We start from the raw sequence: 20,526 nt of genomic DNA, 5'->3' as shown, positions 1-20,526 counted from the left end.
AAAAAAAAAAAAAAGTTCAAGGCCCGCCTGGGCTGGAGTGGGTTTCAAACCAGCCTGTCTCAAAAGAAAAATAGGAAGAAAACATAATAGAGGATATTGCTCAGTAGTAGAGAGCTAGCTCATGGCCCCAGAGTTCAATCCCTAATTTTTGGGGGAGTGGGCATGGGGGGAGAACGCTTTGAGACAGAATACAGCTGGAGCCAGAGAAGAAAGCAGGAGGTAAGGTAAACAGTGAGCGAGCTGGTGCCCAACAGTGCCAGGGTGGGAACAAGGCGCTATCACAGGAAGGGGCGGTGCTCCAGGTCGGCCCTTCCCACAGGCTGCCCGCCTGCGCTGCGCGGACGCGGCCCTTACTCGCGGCCGCGCGCGCCTGGGCTGCGCGGGCACGTGAGCCGCTGGCTGTCAATCACGTGCAGCTGAGCTTGGAGAGGCGGGAGTGGCGACGGCGGCGGCGGCAGCGGCGGCGGCGGCAGTGGCGGCGGTGATGGGACCCCAGCGAGAGATCTGCAGCTAGGTCGGCTGCACTTGCTCCACGGGTCGGGGATTGGAGGGACGGACAGGTAAAGCAGCGGGAGGGCGGAGGGCTACCTCTTCACCTCATTCTCCTCTGGTTTTCTTTCCTCCCGCCCTCCTCACACACAACCCTCTATCAATCAATTTCTCTCCCTCCACCCAACTCCCCCTACCCCAGATTCCCCTCTTCCTCCCTCCTTAATCACACACACACACACACACACACACATATCGAAATACACAAAAACCGTGGCAATCTGAAGCAACCAACTTCATGCTTTGGGGGATTGTGGTCTATGTTATGTAAGAATTTGGGTGTTATACAGCTAAAAACTTAAGAGTTTCCTTCCTATAAGACAAGAAAAGTTGTGTTTTCAGTAAGGAACAGATGAATTTAGAGTTTGCAAGGCTTCTTAGCTTTCTCTTCCAGGCTGACTTGACCCGTTCTCTACCAGAATCACCACCACCGGCCCTCCCCACTTCTTAGCCATGTCTAAAGATGTTTTGATATGATCTGAGAGCCCACTTCTTTTTGTTATTGGATAGAGACACGAGGGTAGAGGTCAGACCAAGGCTGGTGACCTCAAACCAGCTGGAGTTGGAACAGCTAGCATAGACTTAATTGGTTCCTGGCTCTGTGGCGGCAATGTTTTCAGGACCTTGGAGAGCTCCCAGGGCTCCAGACAGGCCAGTGCTTTGGTAGAGGACCAAACCATCAGTTTCTTCAGACACAACAAGGAGAGGAAAGGACATTGCTGAGAAAAGAGAGACAGAAACCAGGAGAGGCAATGAGGGAAACCTGAGAGACAGAAGAAGGTAGTGAGGTAGTAGCTTTTAACTGGTTTGTTTTGTTTTGTTAATTCAATTCCTAGATTCTAATGTTGGCTCATATACCACCCAAACTTCCGGAGCAGGGAAATGGATCTTGAAGATGGTATAGCTATTTTTTTCTTCAGTATAGACTGACTATAGAAATACTAAAGACAGTTTGTTATGTCTTTTCTAGCTTACCCTTCTCCCCCTAACCTTCAGTTTCTCCTACAAATGCAATGGGTATCTTTTCAACAGAATTTTTCATGGCCTTTTAGATAATCTGGCTCTCTGTTTGTTTGTTCATTTGTTTGTTTGTTTGTTTGTTTTCACAAGACTAAAGTAATGCAGAAAACCAATAGCTCAGTAGCTAGCAGCAGTCTCTTAATTGAATTTTGTACAGGCACCTGCTTCTCTTGAGCAGCTGGAGAATAAACTGATCTTGATAGGAAGACAACGGATGTGGAAGTTAAACTAAACAGAATGAGGAAATTGTCCAGAGATTTGCTGAGGGTGTGATGCATGTAAGTTTATCGGAAGACACAAGGATTGTAAAGCTCATTTGTTTTGCAGAGCGGTTATGAGATGTCTAGGAAACAAGATATCATCTTTCATGTGGAATGTGTGTGATATGAGCAGAGCAGGCAAGTTAGTGTGGTCAACTTCATGGAAAACCATGATACCAAGATAAAAGCAGCAGCTATATGGTGTGCCAGGACTCAGAAAGACCTTGGGTTTATGCCACTTCAGTCATGCCAAAAATTATCATGAAAAGCCATTAGAAAGTTTTAAAACATAAGTTAGACTTTTGGGTTTGTTTTTTGTTTTCTTTCTTTCTTAGGTTTTGTTATTTGTTTTTGTTCTAAGAAAAGCCATCACTACTCTTTCCCAAGAAGATCTTGGTCACTGGTTTTGTGAGTGACTTGTAAGGTTTTTTTATTTTGCTCTGGGTCACATCTGCAGAGTTTTTGTTGTCTTTTCTTAAATAGAGTTGAAGAATGAGCTTCTAAAAGAAAGACCAAAGAATAAACAGGCAGAGGACAAGGAGAACATTGAAGGTAAGAGTCAGCTTTTGTCATCTGTGAATACAGAAAAGGAAGAGTTTAAAAGGAGAAGAATGCTTATTTTGGTTTTGAATTTTGCATGCCTTATTAATAGATATGTGTATGGATGGATAGATAGATAGATAGATAGATGACAGGTAGAAAATAAAGAGAAAGATGATAGATTGATGACAGATAATAGAAAGAAAGATAGATGATAGACAGATGATATAGATAAGTAGACAAATGATATATAGATGGATAGAAGATGATAGCTTATATGGATGGATAGAAAAAATTGGTAGAGGATAATCAATGGATAGATGAACTTTAGATAGAAAATGCCAGATAGATGTATATGCAAGAGATGTGTGGATAAGTAGAGATAGATAACCATCACTTGAAAGATTCAGGCAACTGATAATGAGTAAACTAATTATATACTATTACTCCTATTTTCTAAATTATAAAAGTGACTGCCAATGCACTGGCATGGAAAGTATAAAAATACCTCATTATACAAAACCACTATCTCTCTGATTATTCCAAAAAGACAAAATATCTCTGTTGGTTAAAATATATATCTCTCTCCTTTGGTAGAAACACATTTCAAGTTTTATGATCATGCTGTAATTCAAAAATGCTCAATTTCAGAGTGGCAAGGCTCTTAGCAGGCTTTTGTGCCTTCCTGTGTGCACTGTGAATCTCATCCAGTCTTTTAAGAGATGTGACCTTTTGGGTTTGGTTCTGGATAAATGGTCTCAATGGACTGTGTCTATACCTTGTGCCTTGCAGCACCAGCCCTGTGGAAAGTGACTCTAATGGGAATGTCACTCTCATTAGCTCAGAATTATTTAGAGGGAGAGAAAACCGTATGAAAAATTGAGCATTATTTCAAAGTGAATAAAGAGAACAGAGCCTGGCCCACAAGTGACTCACACATAGAGCCATGGGAAAACACTCATCCACTTGGTGCCTCAATGTGCTGCTTCCCTTCTCTCAGGAAGGCCATGAAGATAAACAGTGTGAGGCCTGTGAGGCCCTCAGAGTTGCAGGAGGCATAAAGACTAATTTCTATTTCCATGACTGTGAGCACTTGTAAAATAAAATGAAAATAACTGCATAGATTATGCCCAAAATTAAAATTCTCAACAACTGATACTTCAGTACATTGATCCATGTACTCACAACACTGCCCATGGGGATCTGTCTATCTAGCCAGGGGGTCATTCCCAGCTCTCACCTACTGTAAATGTTGCTCATGAAGGCTATTTTGTTGGAGAGAAGTAATAGGAAGAAGAAAGCTGTAGATAGTCCTCATTTGTCAGTATCTACAAGGTCCCTCAGGGAGAATACAAACAAATCCCTCTTCACAGGTGAGCAAATACATTCACACAGATGGCATCTTGTCTGGACTCGGTCATAATTCCAGACAGGAGGTATAGGTAGTTGGTAGAATGTTTGTCTCCCATGCACAAGGCCCTGGTACAATATCCAGCCCTGCACAAAGCAGCATGATGGTGCATACCAACACTCCTGATGTGGAGGCAAGAGTATCAGAAGTTCAGGGCTAGTCTCAGGTACACAGACGTTAATTCAATGCCAACCTGGACTAGAGATCTTGCTGACCCTCCCCCAACCCCCAAAAGAGACTACAAGAGGCTCCACTTGAGTATTTACAAGTTATATAGCAATAGTATGTCATTTAAATATAATTCTAGAAAGCTCCCCTTTCTGCTTCTATGCCTCTACCTCCTACACATTAAAGCTTTCTCTAAATAACAGAGCCCCCTAAAGTCTGTCCCTTAATAATAACTGTAAATAACATTGACAATACTGTTTTGGGACTGTTGATACAGATATTTAATCCAAGGTAACAAAGCCTTCTTCAATAAGGGAGGACTGATTCAAGTTCAAAGGCCTTTGCCCAGCTTTGTGTTCCTGTCTCTGTCCTAGTTTTTTGTGTATCCTTTAGTAATTGACCAGCTTTAAAATCACTTTATGACATGACTTCATGTATTCTTTGTCTAACAACACGGGTGTCATTCAACAGGTTCCAAATAATTATAACATTATTTGTATGGAGACAGCTAGTTTCTGACTTACCAACTTCTCTTTGAGTTATCTAACTCTGTTGAGGTTCTTAGGCCCCAAACCCTCAATCTGTGATGGTAGATTTTAAAACACATTTACAAAGTGGTCATCCTCTTCCAGACATCAGTCCTAACTTCTTGTGTCTGTAGGAAGGTATGTGAATCTTCTCAGACACCTCCTCCCATCCAGGTGCTACTATTGAAGGTAACATGTATGATACTAAAGTGGTGTATTTAACAAGCAATCTGTAAGCCCTCAACCTGTTTAATGCTTACATTAACCTTAAGTTAAACTTCATACACACTGGAATTAAGGACATGTCTGTGACTATCAGTCCACAAAGAGATAGAGACTCAATAAATTCAGTTGTATACCCACCAAAAAGTAAATGGCTCATCCTGAAGATGTGTAGCCAAAAACTCCTAGAAAAACACATCTGGAGGAAGAGAAGCCTTAGTCCAGTCCAGCCCAGTCTTCTTATTGTAAGGATGATGAAACCTCATCCCTGAGAGGTTACTAAGCCTATGAGTGATGTGACCAGAATGCCTGAGTCCATTCTCTGCTCTGTGAGGCTGACATGACACGGGCCATGCTCTTCCTGTGCATGCCTTGTGCTCTTGGAAGGTGAAGTAAAGATCAGCAAGATTCCTCTTTGGGGGTACAACCAGCACCACTAATGATCCATTTTGAAGTGGAATGCATGCTCAGGATCCAAGTGTTTGCTTCAGGGCACTTTGTTCTTCTGTTTTTCTTTCTCATATTGGCCTTTTGTTCTGTTTTGTTACTAGCAAAGTGTAATGAAAGAGTCTCACAAAGTATGCTGGAGGTGAGCTGGGTAGAGAATGGATACAGTGAGTTTCAGGAACCTGCTCAGCATCAGAGCTGAGTCCTAAGAGGGGGAACTCCAGCAGCCAAGTGAAGTAGCTCCTCTGGCTGCTGTCAAGGGCATTTTCATTCCTCCTATATCCTATATCTTTCTCCATGTTGAAGACTCTGATGCTCTGCAGGAGAAGTGTAGATTATATAAACCATCTAGGTGAGTTGATTCTGACTGCACAAGCCTATGATTCAGACCCAGCTCCTGAACATTGTAGTAACTGTCATCTTTTGTCTCCTCCCTGACTCACAGTGTGACCTTTAGCAAGATGATTTTTTCTATACCTCAGTTTCCTCAATGACAAATCAGAGTTAGTAATACCAACCCAATTTCCAGCTGACTAAAAAAAAAAAAAATTATTAGAATGTCTTCAAAGAAGGCAACTCTAAAATTATCCTACTTATGTGTCACTAGTAGTAGGCTCTTATTAATCATATTCATTGTATAAGCATTACATAGAAGGTACTGAAGAGGTCATCCTAGCACTTAAGATATAAGAGTTAGATACCAAACTTTTTGATCCACCAGGCTTTGCTGCAAGCAGACAAATTGCTTTCTAAAACCTCAACTAGTTGTGAAGTCAAACCCCTCTGAATGTCTAAAAGTTCTCTTTTGAAATACTTACCTCTCTTTACCTCTCCTGACATGCTCTCCAGAATAATTTTTTTAGAGGTAGTTAGTTGTCCCTGAACCAAGAAAGGACACGGGTGTCAAATGTAATGCTGGCCAGCATATAGAAAGATGAGGCCAGTTGACAGGATACCACCTGCTGTGCCCTTCTTCTGACACCAAGGACACACTTTCTCAAATTTGATTCTATTTTCTAACCAAATCTGTGTGTGGCAGGAGTACTCACAAAGGAATGCCCTTGTGAATTTGCTTTGTTCCCATAGGACTCTTCTCACCTCTCATCACTATCTTCTGTCTATATTGGTTACTTTATGAGCTGCTGGGACAAGACACTGACAAGGGCAACCTATGCAAGTAAGGACTTATTTTGACTCATGGTTCTAGGGCATCACCCATCATGGCAGCAGGAAGTTGAGGGAACAGCTCACATTACATCCACGTTCAGGAAGGAGAGATAAATGCTGGCACTCAGGCCATTACTCAGTTCAGGTCTTCAGGCCACAGATTAGTGCTACCTGCCTTGGCAGACATTCTTCCCACCTTAATGAACCTAATCTAGAAGACCCTTCATAGGTATCCCTGGCAGTTTGTTCCCTTGGTAAGTCTAATTTCTTTGAAGTTGGCAGTCAAGAGAACCATCACATTATCCAAACAAACTACGTGACCACAAAGAAATCTGACAGAACTAGGGAACAGTTCTGTCCTGTGGACATTACTAGCTGATTCCTTGATAAGCAAGTAGAACATTTAATGCCTCTCTCTTGACCTCGATTATAGCACAGTCCAAGACTTTCCTGGAAAAATATCTTTCTAGTGAGAAAATAGCTTTGGGCCTCACTTTGTCATGTACAGTCTATGTCCAAACAAGGAAAATAATCTACAAGAAACTGAAAAATACCAAATATTTCCCACTTCTAGCTAAATACATATCTGCTTATACAGAGATCAGAAAAGTCAAAGAACATAGAACTGAGAGGTCCCTCACTCACCAGAACTATGGCCCCTCAGTAATTCCTTACTAAAAAGAATAAACAAAAACATTGAGCTTAGTGGTTAAGAGGACTGCAGTTCAGTTTCCAGCACTCACATGGTGCCTCGCAACCACCTCCAGGGGACCCAGCTCCAGCTCCACCTCCAGCTCCAGCTCCAGGGGACCCAGCACTAACTTTGGGCCTTAGCAGGTACCAGGCATGCAACCATTTAAGATGTACCAGGGGGAAAAAACCCAAACACATTAAATAAAGTTTTATTTTAAACAAAATAACATAAATTATTAACCAAATCCTTTTAAACTGCTCCCTCCAAGAGCAACAGTTGGAACCAATCAATCTTAAATTTCCATCTTGCAAAGATAGTTCCCTAGGTGGCTCAGTTTTACTTACTTTTCTTAAGTCTTATTTATACTAGACACCTGGAAGGAAATAGTAAAAGGGTCTATTGTCTGCATTAAATTTTCACACCCACATGGACAGACATATCCACAAATAACCACAGAAATGCATGGTGCTAAGTCTAGTGAGGTGTAAATTAATGGCCCAGTCACTTGTGGTTAATAAAGCATGGAAGCTGCTCCACGGCTTTCTGACCAAGTTTCCATATGACTTAGCAATTAGCTAAAATATCAGAAGATGTTACATGAACTCTGGAAACAAAGCCGGAAAGCGCTAAGAGGAATACTGTACACATTCTGGAAAGGAACGTGGTTAAAAATCCAGGACAAGCAGAGACCAATTCCATCCATGGCCAGTGAGTGCCCACACATTTCTTACATTAAAGGTCTGTTGTCAGAGCTCCTTTATTGCCACTTCTTATGTGCCGTGTGCTTGTATTTTATATAATTTAAATGATTGAAGCTTTGTGGAGAACCAATTCTAGCCATTGAACACTGAGAGTGATTTTGCATTCAACAGAAGAGAAGGACAGATGGTAAGGTAGGTGGGTCTTTGAAGGTGCTTTTTCTGCTTACAAAAAGAGAATTGTTTGAACAGGTTGGCCTAGCATTACTCTTGCATTTAATATGCCTTTTGACCCTGAGGTCAAAGAACTAGCCCATGGGGCTGATGGCTTGTGGATGCTCTCTTTCCAGCTGGGAAGATGACTTCTTGCAGCAACACCTGTGGGTCCAGGCAAGCCCAGGCTGACACCGAGGGTGGGTACCAGCAGCGCTATGGAGTTCGGTCCTACCTGCATCAGTTTTATGAGGACTGCACTGCCTCTATCTGGGAGTATGAGGATGATTTCCAGATCCAGAGATCGCCTAACAGGTGGAGCTCAGTATTCTGGAAGGTGAGGAACCAGCAACTGAATATATATATATATTAGATGTGGAAATACAAAAGCTACAGAGAACTGAGAGGTTCTCTGTGTGTGCCTCAATCTCAGTAACATTAAATGCATTACTCTTCCCTTGGAAAGGAGATTAAAAATTAGGGGTCAAAGAAAGCCTCTAAATGCAACATAATTACTTGATGAGCTAGTTTAACAGGAGTGGGTTCAAAGGTCAGGCAATTAGTAGTCGTGCTAGCCATTAACTTGCTAGTTCCATCATTAACTGTGAAGGACTCAGATGCAAAGTGTTGTGTTCTCTCAGCCTCTCTTACAGTCTAGATAGGTATCTGTTGTAGTTTAAATGTGTAAAGTTCCCCACAGGCACCTGGGTTTGAAAACATTTGGTTCCCAGCCTCTGATGCTGATTTGGGAGACGGCTAAGCATTTAAGAGATGGGGATCAGCTGGACTAAGTGGGTCCCTGGAGGCTGGGCCTTGAGATTTTTGCCCTATCCTGACTTCCTACCTCCACTGTGCTTCCTGATTGTCCAAAGGGAGCAAGCCCCTTCCACTACAGTCAGGAGCCATGCCTTCTCCAGCCATGGTGGATTGTATTATTGTGTTCCCTCAGTGTGCCTCAGTAAACACCACCTCCCCACCACTCCCCCCGCCCTTCACTTGCTTCTCCCAAGTGTCTTATTGCAGTGTGGAGAGAAGAAACTCCGTGTCAGTTAACCCCTTGTAACAATAACTAGAAAGAGACAATGGTGTTGAACAAGCATTAATGCTGAAATATAGCCCTGAAGTCATAACACCAGCTCTGCCATAGGGAATGGTGAGCCTCTCTAAGGCGCCTCATTAGAAAATATGTGCAGTGTCTCAAGAGATACTTAGTACTGACTCCATCTGTATAATGATTGGGATGAAGTGCTGGAAATGATAAACAGGAAATAAAAGATTCCCTATTCCCGTGGACCCAAGGCAGCTAGTCCCAAGCATCCCTAGTCAGGAAGGAGAGAGAGGTGAATGCTGGTGTGCCCACATAAAGGCCCTAACATCATGTCAAGTGACAACAGCTGTGCACATAAGAGGAAGAAGGTGAGAAAGATTGAGGTGCAGGGATGGAGAAAGATGTGCAGAAGACATGAAATCAGAGCAAACACAGCTGGGCTGGTGGAGCAGACGCTTTCAGGCTGAATGTCATTCGGCACTGGGAACATAAGCAATCCCAAAACCCATGGGAAGAGGAACAATGTCCAGTCTGGAAGCAGAGTTAGAATGGAGAACACAAGGAATTCAGGGAAACAACAGCACAGATGGTTTCTATGGGGTCTTGTAGGCAATGGTGAAGACACAGGCTTTTATCTGTAGAAACAGGGAAATCCATCTGAAGAAGTCGGAGTGACTAATATTTTCACTGCCTTTCTGGCTACTGACCAGAAAATAACCTTCGGAGGGCAAACACAGCTGGATGAGCTCAGATCCAGTTGAAGTACTAAGGCAAGTGACAGCGGTGGCTCAGATTAGGAAGGTATCAATGATGGTTTAAAACAGTCCAGCACAGCAGAAAGTTCAATGGCCAGGCTGTCAAAATATGCTAATGAAAAGAAGCTGACAAGTAAGGTCTCAGGCCCTCAACCTGAGCTTGTGTCCTGGATGATGCAGTGGCCTGCTTAGATGGTGATTCCTAGCAGAGGCATGGGACAGGTGAAATCCATGAGTATGACTGGGTCACTGAAGGGAACTATTACACCAACAAAGATAGACTTTGAGTGGCCATTTCAACCTACTGCCCCAGCTCATGAGTTTGAGGTCATTCATAGAATGTTCAGAAGGTCCCAGCCAGGACAGCCTGGGCAAACACAATGCACATAGAGAGAAAAAGATACTGGGATGTGCCAGTGCTTAAGCAAAGGAGAGAATTTTAGGGAAGGACACTGAGAAGATTCATCCTCAGAAAATGACCGGGATCTTCTCCATCTCCAAGATTCTGTGCTTATTCTGAGAGATCCCACTGTTTTTACCCAGACATTGAGTTAAACCAAAATGTGTTTTTAATACAGTGCAGCAAGAGGCAGCTCTGCCTAGTGAGTATGAGCATAGAATCCCATCTCAAGCCGTATGAGTGCAAACCCATGCTCTTGCGTTTCATAGCTCTGACACTTTGGGTAGTGACACTTCACTTCCCATGTAAATGTGAGACTCCAGACAGTATTTAGAAAGTGCTTAAGACAATAGCTGCGTTACCTTCAATAAGATTTGGCTGTGTTAGCAACCATTGGTTCATGCCCATTAGAATACTAACCTCTGAAAACAAAACTGGAAATCTACTGAATTACATACTGGGTAACATAGTTGTTAGTGTGGATGACCCAGTGATTTGTGTTAACTCATTCAAAATCATTCTGCTGCCTGGAGAGATGGCTCAGAGGTTAAGAGTGCTGTCTGCTCTTCCAGAGGTTCTGAGTTCAAATCCCAGCAACCACATGTTGGCTCACAAAATCATTCTGTTGTCACAGAATCTGTATTAGAGTTAGACTAGTCGGTATTCTTGTTCTGTAGAAATCTCAGCTCAAATGAATCCTTATTGGCCTGGATCACTGAAGTGCACACTTGACCCAGGTCTATCTTGCATGGATGATTGCTTCCCTCTTCTTTGAGGTCTCTCCCTCTACTCTCTCCTTCCTTCTTACCTCCCTCTTTCCTCTCTCTCTCTCTCTCTCTCTCTCTGTGTGTGTGTGTGTGTCTACAACTGAGTGGAATATGTTTATTTTGCCAATATCTTTAAATGCCACTGACTTAAATAATACTTAAGCATTTGTGTCCCTCCAAAGCACTGGTGTGTGACTTGGGAACGGTAAATCCATTAACAGTATACAACTGTGAACTGAAAATAAAGAATTCATAGTAAATGATCAGCTCCATTAAAATTTCAATATTTTCCCCTTGTATCTTACACAAGTAAAGCCAGAATCTTTGTTCCATGTTGTGTTAGGCCTGTGTTGGGGAAACATAGGCTGAAGTTTCTCTGAGGCTGCACGGCCTTCACTTAGAAGCCTAGTGCCAGCCTGCATAGCCTAAGGAGTCTGTCTTGGTGACATTAGCTCTACCCATGACAGAACCTGGCCATTCTGGGGGAACTTCCAAAGCAGGCTGAGTGGAAGTGTTCTCTGGAAGGACTTTGTAATAATACAAAAAGGCCCCCATTGCATATGTGACCCAGTAGGACATTCTTTAATGATTTTTCTTGGTTTTCAAATTGCAACAATAGGGTGGTTCAAGTTGCTTGCAATGTCGTTCCCTCCACTGTGGAAATGTAAGAGTAGAGCCACTCTGTCCCTTGGGGCTATGCTCACAGTGCCTTTTTGGCTAGCACTCCACCCTTGAGCAGTGAGCAGACTGGACAGGCTTAGTGAGAACAGAGAGAGCAATCACATAGGCCTGAGTTTGAATCTATACTCTGCCCTCCCGGCTCATCTATATGTGACACCTATCTCAGTGTTATCCTTTCACTCCACAAAAGCTTATTTGTCTACCACACATCCAAAGCACTGCTGTGTGGTTTGGGAACTGCAAACTCACTAAGGGCTATACAACCGTAGATTGAAAATAAAGAACTCATAGTAAATGATGGACTCCATAAGGATTTTAATATTTTCCCCTTTTATCTTACACATGTAATGTCCAGACTCTAGACCACCTGGTAAGTGCAATAGACCAATAGGATCCATTCTGACCTCGGAATAAGATATAGCAAATTACAGTTCAATGGAGGAAGTAGATATAGACTCAGGTTATTGCAATCGGTGTGCTAACTGTTCCTACCAAAGTGGTTACAGTAAATAATGAGAGAACAGAGTTTGGGAAGCAGGAGGAAGTGTTTATCTGGTGCAGTCTGGAGAAGTTGCTCCCAGTGGAGACTCCCTGCACATCTGCAGGAGCAGGGCATCATGGTAGAAACTAAAATAATTATTGAATTTGAAAGCCATTACTTTTGTCTGTGTGCTAGAGGGGACAGTCTCTGAAGTACAAGGGCTGATGGGTAAGTTCATTACTCTGGTGAAGGGGTACTATGCGTACTAGGTACTGAAGAAACAGCCAAACCACTTTCACATCACACTTCCCTTGGCAGAGCTCAGAATCTAGCTGGAATAGGTAGGTAACAATGAACAAGACCCTGCAACTGTCATGGGCACAATCCCTCGCTACTCAGAGCTCAGGGCTTACAGAGAACGCTACAGCAGTCCTCAAAAAGAGAGAACGATCAAAATCCAGTTCTCACTCCCCATGAGCTTTGAATGATGTCCATCACAGATGGCTCCTTCACGCCCAGCTCCATCCAGCCTCCTTCCCTACAGGCTGTTCCTCCATGCCTAACTGCTTCTGGCCTCCAGTAGTCATTATTACCTCCTCTGTGCCAAAGCAGCTGTGCCACAGAGGCTGGCTGCTGGCTCTACCCGCCAGCTTGGCACACACTGTGAATTCAGACGTCACCAGCACACTGGGAAACAAGGAAGGAAATGTTGGTTCAAAATAACAGCAATTTTGGGCTGATTTCTGGAACCCAAGGTTGCCTCTCTAGCCAACTCTCCTTTGCCACCGCAGGGAATGGGTTTCACACATGACCTGCATAGCTCAGGTAGACATGGGGAGTCACAGTGAAGACACTGGCCTTGCTGCTGCTGCTACTGCTGCTGCTGCTGCTGGGGAAGTCTACCAACACCTAGTGAGGTCCTTCAAACTTGCCACCAAGCCTGGTCCCACCACCCCATAGCCTGAGGATGTTCTTGGGAACTGGATGGAACCTCTCCAGCAGCATTCTACCCCTCCCACATACAGGACACTGAACAGAACTTCAGGGCTCTCTTAGAGCCCTAAATGACCCTTGTGTGGTTATGCTTTTTACTGATTTTCCTCTTAGACCTAAGACTGCTTCAACTCACAACTATGTTCGGATACGGTTCACATGTTGCCTGATGGACTCACCCCCAAATTTTAATTCCTTCCAGTATTTCAACATGATCTCATGATCAGTCTATACGTCCACCTGCCCTCCCCTTGGTGATTTTAATGGGGATTAAGAAGCAGCTTCATCACGATTCATTCATTACTCCTTCATGCCTATGGTGGCAAGCTGTCTCCTGGTGTCTTAACATGTTTGCAGTCCCTCTATGGGGCACAGTGTTTAGAGGTTCCATGACATTTGCATTGATTGCAGACATCCAATGACGATTGTCTCCTCCTTCTTCTGAGATCCTAATGGGGCTAAGGGAGGAAGGAGCCTCTGCCTGATCAGTCAGGCTTCAGTTCTGACAATGATCAGAACTTCCTCCAAGTGGAAGCCATATTTGGCTGTTAGCTTGTGAATGATAATTTAAGAGTAGATTTCATCTTGTGTTCTGCTCAGCCAAAAAGGCTGTGCTGAGGTCACTGGGGTCCACTTTCAGGAGGCTGGAAGCTGAAGTTTGCCAGTCAAGAGTGTTTTCAGAGTCAGGCTCAAGTATGAACTCTGAAGAGGCAAGGCAGAAAAGGTGGGGCTCCTGTCTCCTGAGCCCTGAAGAAACTGTAAAACCAAGACTGACACAGCTTTGTCCCATTCGGTATCTGAGATTCAGTATCAGTTCTCGAGGAAGGAGGTAATTTAGTGACATGAGAAGCGAGTCACCATGGATATTTAAGTTAATTTAGTTTATGCTTCCAGAATTTTCCAATGTGAGTCATTTTTTGAAGAATTATAAATAATGACTAGTCTCTGAAGGTGAATTACTTACCATCATTTTTAGAAATCCAAAATATGATTTTACAATCCAATTTTTCCTCCGTCACTTGCATCTCATCCAGAATAGCTTCTCTGCTTGTATTTAGTCTCACACTGACATATTTCATCTTTTAGTTTCTTCATTGTATCATTTTAAAAGATGTCTCCGTATATGGTGAGTAAAACTCTTTAGACATTAAAATAAGTGATAGGCAGGAAATGTGCAAAATAGTAATTAGCAGAGTATTGTGGGCATAAGAAAAGCAGAGGCTCACACGGATCCAGATTATATTAACTACAGAAGCTTGGAGTGTGTTTCTTTGACCCTAAAGGCTGCAGCTTCTGCAATGACTGTGAAAATCTCTACTTCTCTTAAGCAGCTGTATTAGATACACTGCATCTAGCATGGAGCCTGGGCCACACTGATGCTGAACACCTCAATCAATCACCACTAAAATTCCACCCACTTTAAATTCCAAGATTAAGAAGGACTATATGTTTGTTTATTTTTCTAACCTTGTTAGCAAACTTAAAGCAATTAGGAATGGGAGGGAATGAAAAAAGACATTTTAAAAATTGATAGTTAATCCTTGTTCCAATGTTAGCTACTCTTTATTCCAAATGCTAAGTAACTAGTTTAATGCTGTTAACCAAAGGGCTTTTTTTTCTGAATTATAATAGCTGCTCATCAGAGTTTGTTGCCAGCCACATGCAAAGTTGAGTGCTTTTGAACAGTCATATTTAATCTTCACAATGTCATAATGTAGATATTACAATCATTTGTCATTCTATAAGTAGGAAAGATGACAATACAAACATTCAAGTAACTTTGCTTCTATGATTCCAGTACACATTGTAGGATGCCAGCCCAAAGGGACTCTACCTACCCACATGTGTGGGCTCACATCACCACATGGCACATCCGGAGACTGTCAACTGTATCAATAAGGGTTCCCTAAAGGACGGAACTGATAATTATTCGAATGGCGTACAGGCTATAATCGGGATAGTCCAAGCAAGGCTGTCTCCTAACCAGAAGGCTAAGGATTCAGTAGTTGGTCAGTCCACGAGGCTGGGTGTCTCAGCAGTCTCAATCTGGTGCTGGAGTCCCCAAAGGATTCCTAGAGAGCTGCTGGTCTTCAGTCTACATTGGAATCCCAAGCAAATGGGGTCTGATAACAGAATGAACACCTTAGAAATAGAATTCGTGAACTTGCCAGCGAGAGTGAGAGCAAATGGGCAACAAAGGGAGCACTTCCTCCATCCACCTCTGTTCACATGGGCTGACTCCAGGAGTGAGGCCCAGATTTAGGGTGGGTCCTCCTCCCCTAAATGACCCATCCCATCAAGAGCAGCCTCACAGGCTTGCCAAGGTGCTAGAGTTTCCGCTGTTTCCAGATGTAGTCAGGTTGACCACCAAACACCGCTGTCAAATCCACTGACCACTCTTCCTTTGCATCCTGATGAGATGTGAGCCAGCTGTGGCTTTGTGCTTTCCCAGCCATGGAGTCAGCCCAGACATGCCTTCCCCGCTATGCTAAGCCATATCCCCTTGAGCCCAAACAAATCCTTCTCTTGCCAGATATTTGGTTACATAAATGAGAACCTAACACAGCTGTGCTGCATTTAAGGAGATCTTGACTTGAGGCAGTTTATCTTCCATGTGTTGCTCTAACACGTTGGCATCTGCACAAATTCTACTCACTTAGCTACACGTGGGAAAAAAACAGAGCACTGGTTTGGGATCATCTGTGTGGTTTCCAGCCCCTGTCTCTGTGGTGGGTCTATTTTTAGCCAATGGCTGACCCTCTGGAGGCCCCAGATCTTTAATTGGTGGCTATGGATCCTTCCCTGTTTACTTTTCAGAAGGCATCAGCATCCATAAGGATTGTCAGGGTTTTCAGACCCCAAACACCAGAACCACATCTGTCTGCCAAAGATGCTAGGTTTGTTACACACTGCAGTGAAGATCATGACATCATAGGGGCACAGAATGAGGGAGTGAGAAAGAATGAATTATAGGATGTAGCTTTGGTTAGGGGACTCCGGGAGGGACTAAGGGAGCAACTGGAAGGCAGATTACATTAAAAAGACAGCCATGGTAGAAAAAGGAGTAACAGGCCTATTGTCTGGGAAGAGTGACCTACAGAGTGACTCTGTTTTGTAAAAGCTATGACCGAATCATGAAGTGGCTGGGTCTTGTCTTCTTCCATCATGGCCATAGGTTGAGCTTGTCTGAGTTGACACTCTATGAGGTATTTTGTGCTTGACATAGCATACTGTAAGATGGTAGCCTCTGGTGAGATCAGAGTTTTCACAGGACAAAGTCAGGCCAGCTCTAGGCATCAGGGAACTTTCTCTCTTCCTTAACATCAAGTAAGGCATGTGAACAAAGGCAGGTTCCTTCAGCTTGTACAAGTAGCAGTAGAAAACTGTGGGGGGGTTGTCTGGTATTGCTTGTATCCAAAAGCTAAATTCTGTGCCCCAAGATCTGGTTGCTCCAGAAGTCTAGATTAGACATAAGATTAAGTCAGTTTTTTATGCAGATCGAAGGTGGCTGGGAGTAGTATGAACTCTGGAGAAATGGGTGGCGCCCTTGGGCTGAGGGGAAGCAGAAGGGTTCCGCTGCTCACTTTCTCCTGCCTCTGTCCTCATCTCTCTCTAGGTCGGACTCATCTCAGGCACTGTCTTTGTGATTCTCGGACTAACTGTCCTGGCAGTGGGCTTTCTTGTGCCCCCCAAAATCGAAGCTTTTGGTGAAGCCGATTTCATGGTGGTGGACACACAAGCTGTGAAGTACAACGGCGCCCTGGACACATGCAAGCTGGCGGGGGCTGTGCTCTTCTGCATCGGGGGTACATCCATGGCAGGGTGCCTACTGATGTCTGTGTTTGCCAAGAGCTATTCCAAAGAAGAAAAGTTCCTTCAACAGAAGTTTAAAGAGCGAATTGCAGACATTAAAGCCCATGCCCAGCCCATCACTAAAGCTCCAGGCCCAGGGGACACCAAGATCCCTGTCACTTTGTCCAGAGTTCAGAATGTGCAGCCTCTATCAGCCACTTGAAACATTTGTCACCTCAGGCCTCCCCTCTCTGATTCACATGCATCATCGTTTTAAAAAGGTAGCCAATCAGTTTTTGAGATAACATGCATTTGGCAGTGACCTATCTATCCCTAGAGCTGTGTGGGGCTGGACAGGGTGTCATGCAGGCTTACATGCACTTCAGGTGACAGTGGATGTTATGTGTCAGTTCGTACCTGCTTCTGGTGGGTTCCACAAGCCCCTCTTGAACTAGTGTCTCTGGTGTATCAATGTTGTATCATTTTCTGTGTTACTTGAAAGCACTGAGCAGTGTAGACCAGCCCACCAGTCGTCAACGTGATCCACTTCATTCTCTAATAGGTTTTTCCGATCCCTCCGTGTGGTGCTGTCTTCCATGCCTATTTCTGTGTATGATACCATCATGTGTTCCTAGAATTGCAGTTTCCTGATTTTGATCCAGATGTTAGACTTTTAACTCTATCTTAGCATAAAAGTCCTAAAAGTGAGCAGGAATTTATCAGTGTCCTTTGTAAATCATTTTATTTCCTCCAGATGTTGTTTCTTTCCACTTAAGTAAAATTGCCAATTTTGGAATCTTGGTAAAGGCAGTATCAACAATGAGAGTGGGAGTATATATTTATGCAGCATCTAAAAACAGTTAAACACTGGAAAACTTGAGTTTCTGCCGTTAACTTTGCCATGTGAAAAAAAAAAAATTGTTCCCCAGACCTGTTTTCCCTCCTGTGTAAGAGGGTTTCAGAACCTTACCTGCTCAAGTATCCAAATTTATCTTCCTGTGTCACTGGGTCTCTTTCCTGAGGATCTTGTGTTGGTTTCCTGTTGGGGTATTGTCAGAACTGGACTCCTGGCATCTCCAACTCTGCTATTTCACAGTATTTACCCAAAATACCCAACCAAGCAGATTGGATGATGCCAGTGTGTTTCTATAGAGACAAGTATGCTATTCTCAAATAAGAAACCCCAGGTTGGTGTCAACCTTAAAAAAGCATTTTAATCCTCAAACAGGAAAAACTGAGCCCCAGATCCCTTTGTCCCTTGCATTTTCATTTAATCTGAAAATGTAGATTAGGCAGAGGAAAAGTGAAAGTCTGACTTTGGTATTCTCTCAACTGTGCTCCTTAGAGTTTTGTCTTTGTGTGTGTGCATCGTCTTCATCTCAACAGTAAATAACACATGTGAATGGGCCCGACCAGAACTGCACTGTCATCCCTCCAGTGTGGCTCTTTTCTCTCCACCATGTAATTTTCCATTCTGAGACTGAATAAGCTCTGATGTTTCCCTGACTAAATGGAAGAATAAATGAAGCAATTAGTGGTCTTTGTGTGTGGTGTTTATTTTGCACCCTGCAGCATAACACACAAAGCAATCAGCCTCCTCAGTGGGGATCATCCGCTAGGATGTGGAGAAGCTGTTCTGGTTTCCTTTCCTTCTCTACCTTCCCATGGAAATACCACTTTAATTTTAGTCTCTGAAACCTTTCACAGGGCCCCAGACATCTGTGTTGAGCATCTTTTGGATGCTTGCTTCTATCTTGGTACCAGTGAATACTGGAGAATGAGGCCTGACTTTTTATTAGGGTCTGGAATGAAAACTAATAGTTGATGGGGCTTGAAAATGTACAGACTTGAGTGTGGAAGAAGCTCCATCTCTTAGATAAAAGCTTTGGGGTGTGGGGAAGTCATAATGAACAGAATAGAAGGTAACAACCATCTCACACCCCCTGCCTCTGCTCAGCCCCAGCTCTGTAGTAGTTGGGTACCAATAAGCACCATCTCAGCCTACTTGGCTGGCATTGAACAACACCAAGGAAAGAATGGAGCCAATGGCAGCGGGAAGAACAGTAGCTGTAGGGATCCTGACAATGGGTAGGGATGCAAGCCGCATCCTGTCAGTGGATATAAATCAACAGTCAGGATTGTCTTAAAGCTAGTAATGATTGTAGGACGACATTGTGGAGAGGGTGGTCTGGGAGCCATGGTTGGTTTGAATTTACACTGCATTGTCCCTTTGACACCACTTTAGAAACTATGTGGTACTTCCATATACCTTAAACTATAGAGGGGAGTGAATGATAAGCAGCTGAGACTTTGTCAAGAGCCTCAAAAATGAGGCCTGGCCTGGATGTTATATGAGATGAGATCTTGGGGTTGACAGAGGCTTGGAGCATGAATTCCTTGGGTTAACAGTACTGACTAAGCCACCTCCATTGCTTAGGCCCTCCCTGCTTCATCACAGCAAACTAACATCCTGGCAGTTCTACATGGTTAGAAAACTCATCTCATATAATGAGAAAAGTCTGCTTTTCTAGCCCTCCCATTCATTGGACAAGATTCCTTAGACAAATAACCCCAGGCCCCAAGAGACAGTCTGTTCAATGAATCATGCTGCATCCTGTCACCACCTGTTTGGTTCTTTTCTTCAAGAAGACATTTTCATATGTTCTTAACGTTTCCAGTTTATCTATGTCATCTGTTAAATGAAGAATCTTCCTTCCCCCAGGTTTAACAAATGCTAGAGATGTTCTTACTTCATTGACAGTGTGTCTATACATATGATACCTCTACCCATAGCTTTGGCATCCAGGCGCTATGTAAACTGCTCCTCTCTATAGTGCTCATCCTGGCCTACTGAGGTCTGGCTCAATTCCTCTCCTGTTTCATTCTGGCCCATGCTCCAGAACCCTACCTTTGAATCATACGCAGCCCTTCCTCCTTTCCAGATATGGCTGCACTCACAATGCATATATTTTCTGAGGAATTATAAGTCCCCCTCTCTGATAAAAGAACTTAGGTGGTGTTAAGGCAACACCACCTAAGGCAATAACTAAGAGCTAGGAAGGGGCACCTTTGACAGGTTTTATCTGCATTCATTCATTTAATCCTCCCACCATCAATGAATTAATAGACTCATTTTATAAGGGAAGAAATGGGCAAAGAGGAAGCAATTCAAACAAGGACAACCTGCAAGTGACTGAAATGTCTCACACCTACTCATGTGTCAGAACACTTGGTCCCCAGCTAGTGGCACCATTTTGGAAAAATGGGAACCTTTGGGAGGTGAAATCTCACTGGAAGAAGTAGTCACTAGGGTACAGCCTGAACATTTTAAAGCCAGGCCACACTTCCTGTCTTTCTTGCTTTGTAACTGTAGACACAATATGACCAGATGTCTCTTTATGGTATTTGGTTTTAATGTTTATGTGCTATAAATTAGAATTATTGAGTAAGGAGCCTCGACTGGAGAACTCGCCTGGTTGTCTTAATTGATTAGGACAACCCACCTCAACTGTAGGTTTACGCCTTCTGGTAGCAGTCCCAGATAAGAAGGGTATGGCAGAATGAGCATTACTTGACTGTTACCTGGTTGACCTTGAAGCAGCATAGATTCACCCCGCTGCTGCTGCTGCTGCTGCTGCTGCTGCTGCTGCGATTGCAGCTACTGATCCTTCACTGATAATCAGAACTAGTGTT

The 20,526-nt window shown here is 43.5% G+C and overlaps 1 protein-coding gene across 4 annotated transcripts; it reads left to right on the top strand.

Moving 5' to 3' along the window:
* The first annotated feature begins 420 nt into the window (after positions 1–420).
* On the top strand, positions 421–18,373 carry Nrsn1 (neurensin 1). 4 transcript variants are annotated; one of them, XM_029468163.1, is made up of 5 exons: positions 421–560; positions 2,313–2,381; positions 6,231–6,321; positions 8,054–8,253; positions 16,658–18,373. In XM_029468163.1, exons 3-5 carry the CDS (start codon positions 6,279–6,281, stop codon positions 17,054–17,056), a joined length of 642 nt encoding a protein of 213 aa, XP_029324023.1. In that variant the 5' UTR covers positions 421–560; positions 2,313–2,381; positions 6,231–6,278; the 3' UTR covers positions 17,057–18,373. The 4 variants fall into 4 exon arrangements, with proteins under 4 accessions (XP_029324023.1, XP_021036778.1, XP_029324024.1 ...); XM_029468164.1 differs by lacking the exon at positions 421–560 and adding an exon at positions 1,760–1,847; XM_021181119.2 differs by lacking the exon at positions 6,231–6,321 and having other exon boundaries at positions 424–560.
* Positions 18,374–20,526: the final 2,153 nt, after the last annotated feature.

This window comes from Mus caroli, chromosome 13, assembly GCF_900094665.2.
Source record: "Mus caroli chromosome 13, CAROLI_EIJ_v1.1, whole genome shotgun sequence".
Lineage (NCBI taxonomy): Eukaryota > Metazoa > Chordata > Mammalia > Rodentia > Muridae > Mus > Mus caroli.
This window is presented reverse-complemented; position numbering and strand designations above follow the sequence as displayed.

Bases quoted from the DNA above. Each gene is read 5' to 3' on its own strand.
- Nrsn1 (XM_029468163.1), top strand. From the start codon at position 6,279: ATGAGCTGCTGGGACAAGACACTGACAAGGGCAACCTATGCAA. The intron at 6,322-8,053 runs GTAAGGACTTAT...CTCTCTTTCCAG, and splicing joins GACAAGGGCAACCTATGCAA to CTGGGAAGATGACTTCTTGC. The intron at 8,254-16,657 runs GTGAGGAACCAG...ATCTCTCTCTAG, and splicing joins GGAGCTCAGTATTCTGGAAG to GTCGGACTCATCTCAGGCAC.